The sequence below is a fragment of the Schistocerca nitens genome, chromosome 6 (assembly GCF_023898315.1).
Source record: "Schistocerca nitens isolate TAMUIC-IGC-003100 chromosome 6, iqSchNite1.1, whole genome shotgun sequence".
Lineage (NCBI taxonomy): Eukaryota > Metazoa > Arthropoda > Insecta > Orthoptera > Acrididae > Schistocerca > Schistocerca nitens.
Window position 1 is genome coordinate 355,543,971 of NC_064619.1, and position 9,784 is coordinate 355,553,754.

At 43.5% G+C, this 9,784-nt stretch overlaps 1 protein-coding gene across 1 annotated transcript in view; it reads left to right on the plus strand.

Moving 5' to 3' along the window:
* The window catches only part of LOC126262432 (cytochrome P450 4V2-like), a 142,949-nt gene extending 133,417 nt beyond the window's left edge, over positions 1-9,532 (plus strand). The window contains exons 6-7 of the mRNA XM_049959073.1: positions 1,956-2,185; positions 7,777-9,532. Coding sequence (XP_049815030.1) covers positions 1,956-2,185; positions 7,777-8,017 — 471 coding nt within the window. The 3' untranslated portion in view covers positions 8,018-9,532. The remainder of the gene's footprint in view (positions 1-1,955; positions 2,186-7,776) is intronic.
* The last annotated feature ends 252 nt before the right edge of the window (positions 9,533-9,784 follow it).

Here is a 9,784-nt window from a genome sequence, read left to right on the forward strand (position 1 = left end):
TTGGCAAAAATTCTCCGTTACTTATAAAAATTTGATTAACTCGTTAATTAGACTGAATGTCTCATTACAAGGGCACTGATGGGCGATTTTTTTAATTGTTAAAATGCATTCTAAGCCAAGATTGCACAAAATATTTTTATTCAAGACAACAGGTTTAAACACTCTTAGCTGTCATGTTCAGGTGTTAAACGACTTTTTGTTGTTCTAAAACATGCCCATTTTACGCTGAACCTCATGCACAAGATGTCAAACGGATAAAACTCTTATTATTATAAACGTTTGCCATAACTACAACACTTGAAATACTTTAAATATCTTAGCGATTACAGACGTTTATAATGCGCTGGGTTTTATCCATCCGACATCTTGTGCACGAGCTGCTCGGAGTAGCCAGCCGGTCAGGCGTCCGGTCAGGGTTCGCGCGGCTCACCCCGTCGGAGGTTCGAATCTTGCCTCGGGCATGAGTGTGTGTTGTCCTTAGCGTAAGTTAGTTTAAGTTAGATTAAGCAGCGTGTAAGCTTAGGGACCGATGACATCAGCAGTATGGTCCCATAAAATCTTACCACAAATTTCAAAATTTTTTTCTTGTGCATGAGGTCCAGGTTAAAATGATCATGATTTACTACAAGAAAGTGTTAGACCTGACGATGACAGCTAAGACTATGGAAACCGGACGTCTCCAATAAAAATTGTATTGTGCAATCTTGGCTATTGAACGGTTTGTAATAACGTGTTTCTTATAAAGAGTGTGTAACAATCATTACAAGGCTTTTTATTTGTATACATAACGTGAAATTGACAAGATACGATCGACTGCAATGAGAAATTGTTTTTGTTGACTACAGTTCACCTAGTTCAGTTATTTCATTGCTCTAAAGACCATTATAATCTATTCAGGAATCAGGCGTTGTGGATGCCGCTCATCATTTGCAGACGGAAAATGTGTAATGTGACACATCAAACAGATAGGGATTTACATTTCTTTTAAGTATTCTGTTTATCCATCAGAGTTTGCCATAAGATCATTTCATTTTTATTATTATTATTATTATTATTATTATTATTATTTTTTTTTTTTACAGAGAGGTTTCACGGTGTGGACGACCCTGCGCTTACTTTTGTCTGAACTGGCTTACAGATTATTACGTTAGTATCCTCATAAGTGATACGTTGACTGCCTTTAGGGAATCATAAAGCCAGATACATTCTAAACCGAAGTTCTCTGGCATAATACCCTTCACGCCACAAAAGTGTTGGATTAAACTTCAGTCATCGAACAGTACATTTGAAGGGGTTACTTCTTTTATCTAGATGATTCCCGATTGAACAACCTGCACTGAGTTGCGGCACATCATACAAGACCAGTATAAACAACAGATTGTGTATTAAGTGCACGGATTCAACTCAAACGCACGGTGGTAAGAGCTGTTAACAGCTTAGTTAATAATTCACTGGCTGAATGTCTCGCAAGGTTATGAAACATGAACAGCTTTCAGTTTCTATTAGCTAACCAGCCTCTGTTTGTTGATACCAATTGAAAGCTGTTCACACGCTCTAACCTTGAAAGACATGCGGCAAGGGAATTATTAATTAAGTTGTAAGCAGTGTTTACCAACTTGTCTTTTAATTAAATCTGTGCACTCAGTACACAGCCTGTCAATTCAAGCTCCTCACGTATGATGTGCTGAAAAGCGTAATTTTTCCGTTTTAACAGCTTTATTACACTCTTGATGTTTACCATTTACTGCGATTACTGGTTTCTGATAAACAATCGAGCCACTTAATTGACGTCCATAAGAAAGTATGCGGAGGAGGAGCTTTGTACACCTGTTGAACAACTAGAGTTAGACCATTAACCTGCCGCAATGAATGGCTCCACCTGAGGGGGCACAGCGAGAGTGACGGAATGGCGTGGCGCTGGGGCAGCTGTCGATCCCCTGGGTCGCCTGTTGCAGGTGCAGGAGGCGGCGAGGCACGACGAGGCGCTGCAGGAGCGCGTCATCAAGGAGGCGCTGCGCCTCTTCCCGCCGGGCCCGCTGCTGTCCCGCGAGCTGGCCGCCGACGTGGCGCTGGCCGGGGACCCGCCCACCGTCCTGCCCGCGGGGTGCACCGCCGTCGTCTTCGTCTTCTTCCTGCACCGCGACCCGCGCGTCTGGGACGACCCGCTTTCCTTCCGTCCGGACAGGTACCACCTGCCTCCGTCTATAATTTATCTAAAAACTGCAACGATTCTTTAATCTCTTAGGGGCGTCACTTTCGTTGTACTTCAAGTTATACACGAACGACAACATGTAGCGTACTTCGCACAGTTTCTTTGTATAATGTCATACAGGAGTTTTCTTTCTGTAACCATCAATTTAAACCAAGCTGAAGTTTCCTGAGCCTAAAAGTATATACTGAAGAACATCATGCAGAGACCCGTACAGGGAACTGTATTCTGTAACAGATTCGATTCATGTATTTTTTATTAAGACTGCCGAGTAATTAATAAGTGTTGTAAACTGACGTTTTGTATTAAGGATCTTGGCTGCAATAGCGTAACAACAATCATACTCATCTCAAAAGGAAACTGTGGCGTGCGAATAGGATTGCAGTATTTTACAAATCTTGGGCAGGACTACAACAAAACCAATTACTTATTATTAGCGTAATATGAGGTTTCATTTAATCGCTGGCTCTCCCGGCTACAGATAGTTATCCAATTAAAGAAATCTCCAACTCGGAACGTGCACCAATTTTGTCTGTCAAGCACTGTAAATGGCACTAAATTTTTTCACAAGAGTGATCTCACACAATTCAGCAAGCTATTACTCAAAACCGCGGGACTGCTACGGTCGCAGGTTCGAATCCTGCCTCGGGCATGGGTGTGTGTGATGTCCTTAGGTTAGTTAGGTTTAAGTAGTTCTACGTTCTAGGGGACTTATGACCTAAGATGTTGAGTCCCATAGTGCTCAGAGCCATTTGAACCATTTATTACTCAAGGTGGCAACATGTTTCCTTAAACAATACCACACGCGCAACACTAATGTATTCTTTACTGTAAAAAAAAAAAAAAAAAAAAAAAAAGTCCTGCGAGATCTTACGGAATAATCAGCGTTCATGTATTAGCTAACAACAATTTCACCACGTAAGATACTGTTTGGACCATGTTTAAAGATTATTCATAATCTAAGTCCAATTTACAATTTCTGCGTAGGTTTTGGGTCACGAATACACAATTCTTATTGCGAAAATTGAATATCAAGAATCATGTGTCCTTAGTAGTTTGATTTAAAACAGCCGCTGCAGTATTTAACTAAGATGGCGGATAACATAAGACCATCACTTATCGAATTTGATTCATGCGTTGTTTTACTCTTAACAAATAATATAAATTACATCTTTTCTGTACCTTAACTATATTCATTAACGTTTAAAAGTATTTCTCACTGTTAATCACTTATTATTCAGCAATTCACACGATTTTAATTTAAAATGACTCTATCCGTCACTTCTGTACGTAAGTCACTCCTTTCTTCGTAATATGTATTTACATTCTTGGAGTCTGTTTCACCCGGCACAGTTTGAAAACAACTGCATTCACTAATACTTGTTTCTATCAGTCCTCACGACATCACTGTTTTGAAACTCTCCATCACCTTCCTCTTGAAATACAAGCGCCCGCATCTCGTGGTCGTGCGGTAGCGTTCTCGCTTCCCACGCCCGGGTTCCCGGGTTCGATTCCCGGCGGGGTCGGGGATTTTCTCTGCCTCGTGATGGCTGGGTGTTGTGTGATGCCCTTAGGTTAGTTAGGTTTAAGTAGTTCTAAGTTCTAGGGGACTGATGACCATAGATGTTAAGTCCCATAGTGCTCAGAGCCATTTGCACCATTTTGAAATACAAGCGCTTATACATTTTTCTGCTTTCTTATTTATAACGATACATCTCACATCTTCCTAGACCACATATCACATGGAATTTAAAAAATGTCACTGAATGGGCTAAAATAGTACGCTTTACACTGTCTCTTTACCAAAATAAGCATTTAAAAATCTGAGAGTTTGAAATTGCACCGGTTACATTACCACATGTTTCTTAGTACTGTTTTCATTTATCATTGCATGTATGAGTAATTTTACTTAGGTACCATTCGATATTGACTGCTTCACAGTTTCACTTCACGTAGCCTTCACTTTCACAGGCGTAAGCTACAGTGACGGAAAAAAATTGGTTCAAATGGCTCTGAGCACTATGGGACTTAACTGCTGAGGTCATCAGTCCCCTAGAACTTAGAACTACTTAAACCCAACTAACCTAAGGATATCACACACATCCATGCCCGAGGCAGGATTCGAACCTGCGACCGTAGCGGTCGCGCGGTTCCAGACTATAGCGCCTAGAACCGCTCGGCCACACCGGCCGGCACTGACGGAAAAAAATCGCAACAACTAAAAATAGTGAATGTAGAATAATGAAATTTCGAGAATACATCTGTCTAGGAAACATATTTAAATGAGGAACTTAGCAAGGTCACAGGTTAAGGTATGCAGGAGATAAGCCATTCCAAATATGAGATGCACGTACATTAACATACGGTTTAACGACAGAAAGTTGAGCACATGCCTGCAAACTTGAATGCGTTGTTTTTTTTTTTTTTCAGGTATGGGGTGTCAGTTTGTGGGATGGAGTTCTGTGCCTGTTGCAGTCTGCCTGCCAATTAAGAGACTGTTAATGGTTTTTGTTAATGCGGTAGAGTGACCTACGCACATGTCCCATATGAGCTCGACTGTAGACAGATCTAGTGATCGAACAGGCCAAGGCAACACGTCGATGCCGTGTAGAGTATATAGGGTTACAGCAGTGGTGTGTTGACGACCATTAAACTGTTGGAAAATAGCTCTGGAGGGGTGTTATGTGCGGCTGGTCCCGGCGGAGGTTCGAGTCCTCCCTCGGGCATGGGTGTGTGTGTTTGTCCTTTGGATAATTTAGGTTCAGTAGTGTGTAAGCTTAGGGACTGATGACCTTAGCAGTTAAGTCCCATAAGATTTCACATACATTTGAAGAAGGGCTGTTCAGCAAAGGCAGCACAACAGTCTAACCACCAAACTGACATACAATTTGGCAGTTAGATTGCGTAGGACAACCACGATAGTGCTCCTACTGTCGTACGAAATCGTGTCCCAGACCACAACTCCAGGTGTAGGTCCGATGTCTCTGGCACGGAGACAGGTTGGTTACAGGCCTTCAACTGGCGTCCTCCTAACCAACACGCGGCTATCACTGGCACCGAGGCAGAAAAAAGTTCCATCAGAAGACATAACTGGCCTCCATCCTGCCCTCCAATGAGCTCTCACTTGAAATCACTGAAGTCACAAATAGCGGGGGCACACAGTCCGTGATATGCACGCTTCAGGACGGATGGAACTGAACTATCCTTGAAGTATTCGATTTATATCAGTTCATTTTGTCGCTCTGGTGCCAGCTGCTGCTCATATGGGTGACACAGAATGAGTACGATTCGCCGGAGCCATACGCCAAACACGACGGTCTTTGCTCTCGGTGGGGGAATATGGCCGACCGGAGTCACGGCCACCGCAGCAAGCAACCATTACTAACAAGTATTTCTGCAATATCGCAGATATAACATCTGTTGTCTACTCAAAGACCTATTACACGACCTCGCTGGAGCTGACTAAGTTGTTGATAATGATGTCTTTGTCACCTGAATGGCATTGTCAATTAACATCAACTCACCACGTCTTATTTCAGAAGTAACTAACGCTCACGACCGTTAAAGCGTATATAAAGCAGACCTGATTTTAATCCTCATAGTGGTGCCACTTGTGCCAGTCTTATACGACCGGCACGAAATCTCAAAAGACATCGCCTTTCAGATGTAGAAACACGCCTACCGACTTTCGTTTACGTTTCACAACTCCTCCTTCATGTTGCGATTTTTTTTTTCTTTGAGTCAGTGTATAAGTGCAGAAAATGTATAGTACGATGCATATTCCACACTTAACTGTTTCATGAACTAACTTTTGTTGGGATGGTTTTTGATACATTCCTTGTTTTTCACCAAGTTCCGTAATCAAGCTAGGGGAATTTATGTATTGCTCATAAAAGCTTAACAAAACCATCGAAGCTCAAAAATTTAGCATCAGTCTCCCACATAGTTAACTTACAACCAGCATGAGAAAGTAAGGCTTCCAGATGACAGCGTTCGTGAAGATTTTTGGAGGTGTCTGCTTAAAGAAGATGAGCAGATATTATTATGTGTGCCTGACCTGTCGCTATTATACACTCCTGGAAATGGAAAAAAGAACACATTGACACCGGTGTGTCAGACCCACCATACTTGCTCCGGACACTGCGAGAGGGCTGTACAAGCAATGATCACACGCACGGCACAGCGGACACACCAGGAACCGCGGTGTTGGCCGTCGAATGGCGCTAGCTGCAGCAGCATTTGTGCACCGCCGCCGTCAGTGTCAGCCAGTTTGCCGTGGCATACGGAGCTCCATAGCAGTCTTTAACACTGGTAGCATGCCGCGACAGCGTGGACGTGAACCGTATGTGTAGTTGACGGACTTTGAGCGAGGGCGTATAGTGGGCATGCGGGAGGCCGGGTGGACGTACCGCCGAATTGCTCAACACGTGGGGCGTGAGGTCTCCACAGTACATCGATGTTGTCGCAGTGGTCGGCGGAAGGTGCACGTGCCCGTCGACCTGGGACCGGACCGCAGCGACGCACGGATGCACGCCAAGACCGTAGGATCCTACCCAGTGCCGTAGGGGACCGCACCACCACTTCCCAGCAAATTAGGGACACTGTTGCTCCTGGGGTATCGGCGAGGACCATTCGCAACCGTCTCCATGAAGCTGGGCTACGGTCCCGCACACCGTTAGGCCGTCTTCCGCTCACGCCCCAACATCGTGCAGCCCGCCTCCAGTGGTGTCGCGACAGGCGTGAATGGAGGGACGAATGGAGACGTGTCGTCTTCAGCGATGAGAGTCGCTTCTGCCTTGGTGCCATGATGGTCGTATGCGTGTTTGGCGCCGTGCAGGTGAGCGCCACAATCAGGACTGCATACGACCGAGGCACACAGGGCCAACACCCGGCATCATGGTGTGGGGACGATCTCCTACACTGGCCGTACACCACTGGTGATCGTCGAGGGGACACTGAATAGTGCACGGTACATCCAAACCGTCATCGAACCCATCGTTCTACCATTCCTAGACCGGCAAGGGAACTTGCTGTTCCAACAGGACAATGCACGTCCGCATGTATCCCGTGCCACCCAACGTGCTCTAGAAGGTGTAAGTCAACTACCCTGGCCAGCAAGATCTCCGGATATGTCCCCCATTGAGCATGTTTGGGACTGGATGAAGCGTCGTCTCACGCGGTCTGCACGTCCAGCACGAACGCTGGTCCAACTGAGGCGCCAGGTGGAAATGGCATGGCAAGTCGTTCCACAGGACTACATCCAGCATCTCTACGATCGTCTCCATGGGAGAATAGCAGCCTGCATTGCTGCGAAAGGTGGATATACACTGTACTAGTGCCGACATTGTGCATGCTCTGTTGCCTGTGTCTATGTGCCTGTGGTTCTGTCAGTGTGATCATGTGATGTATCTGACCCTAGGAACGTGTCAATAAAGTTTCCCCTTCCTGGGACAATGAATTCACGGTGTTCTTATTTCAATTTCCAGGAGTGTATTTCACTATACATCTCGGTGTTGTGTCTCGTTGACGCTTTAAGTGTGGTTCTGAGTGTCGACCCTTCGCCGCAGGTTCCTGCCTGAGGAGAGCAAAGAGCGGCACCCGTTCGCCTTCCTGCCTTTCGGCGGCGGGCCACGCTCCTGCCTGGGCAGCAAGTACGCGCAGCTGCAGATGCGCGCCGCCCTCTCCAGGCTGCTGCCGGCGTTCCGCGTGACCACGACGGCCACGCGCGAGGAGCTCGAGGACTTCCAAATGGGAATGGTCATCAGCCCGCGGAAGGGTTTCAAGTTGCACTTTGAACCGCTGGACTGATACGGGGTACCCACAGACACAGCTTTGAGCGTCATGGGTACAAAAGAAGTGCTTTCCTCGATAAACGGACGATTAAATTGCGGCACTAACCAAAATTTCACGGAAAAATACTTCACATTCAAGTCGTTGTTATCTTCACATAATGTAGATAAGGAATTCGTGGCGTCACTCATTCGCTCTCTATTCGATACTGTCACGCTTCAGACAGATTTATTGTGGGCTCATCGTCGTTAGAGGAGCACCAGACAGTGTTATGAGGGTTTCTACGCATACACTGTAAACGCAAAATGTTGTCATCTCAAGGTAACAGAAATAGGGAAAAGTTCCTGTTTCTAGTCAAACTATATAAAATTAGTCTGTAAGTGTAAGACTTAGTTTTTGCATCACATATAGCTTGTGCTTATGACTGGGATTGAGAACAAGATGTTAAAATACATTAGAATCATTCATGGCATAACTGTGGGATTAAGTGGCTTTTGATCATATAGTAGCTCTTTGAGGACTTACATACAGTTACTCATAATTCATAAACGCTGATAATTTTAAAAGTTCCTTCCTGAAACTTATCATGTAATTTCGTTTTCAAGTCAAAACGGTGCCATTTTTATGAACGTACAAATATTAATGAGTTGTTGAACTAACTATGTTCTCCTGAACACATACTTCTAACTACAAAGAGCTGAGCGTTAAAGACATTGCAGTAATAGCAGACATTCAAGGTACAGTACTGCGTTTATACTTCATGTATCGTGTATTGGATGTTGTACCACTTCTTACATATTTTTATTACTGTCCTTGTAAAAAACAATCGAGATAATTTACTCATTGTGCAAGATACAATTCATTTTCTTTTACGAGTATGCGTTTAAGCACTTAATGTAGAGTCTTTAGTGGTCTTTATTTTTGGCCTAATTTTATCCATGTTTCTATAATATGCCATAGTATAGAACAAAAGTTCCAAATAAATAGCCGCAACACTGAGACACCTACAATGTCCTTTGCCTTTTAGAATAGTCACGGTACCATCAGTTACAGTAACAAGGAAAGTACTTATTTTACTGTCTCTGTCACTTTAGATTTTGCTGCGTTGTATACTAAGATTGAGCTAAGCTATACATAGTGCAGTTCACATTAAAATCACGATCAGCCACTGATTACCCTAAATTTACTCAACCCAGTGATGTATCTTTTAACCTACTAATACAACAAGATTAAAATCGTTGTGTGAAATAAATTTTCAGTTCATAATTTGGTTGACATTTATAGAAAAGTTATACCACAGAAACTGGCACCTGAAGAACCAAAATTTTGCAGTTGAAACAGCACACCATCATTTGAAATGACAAATTTCACTTTTATATTCCAATCAATAGTACAGCTACATAAAAATTACACTAGTTAACAAATTCAAAATTTTTCTACATCTTGTTTGCAAATGGATGGATTTACCTAATTTTAAGGTGCTGAATACACTGGTGAAATCAGTTTTTCTCTATGACGTCACATTTTCTAGACACACAGCAAAATAAAAAGTGCTAATAGAGAAAATTGACACAATTTAGTCAAACAACAATACACATTGAGAACGTTTGAAATCAATATTACTTTGTATGTATATGTGGGCATGATTCCAATAAAAGGTCCAAATAAGTTCAGAAGATACTTTCACTTTTAATCGTCTTTGGATTTTGAAAAATGCGACGACGGAGCTCTTCTGTTTGCCGTTTCATCACTGTCCCTAACAAGACCCCGGCAGTAGTCACCCAC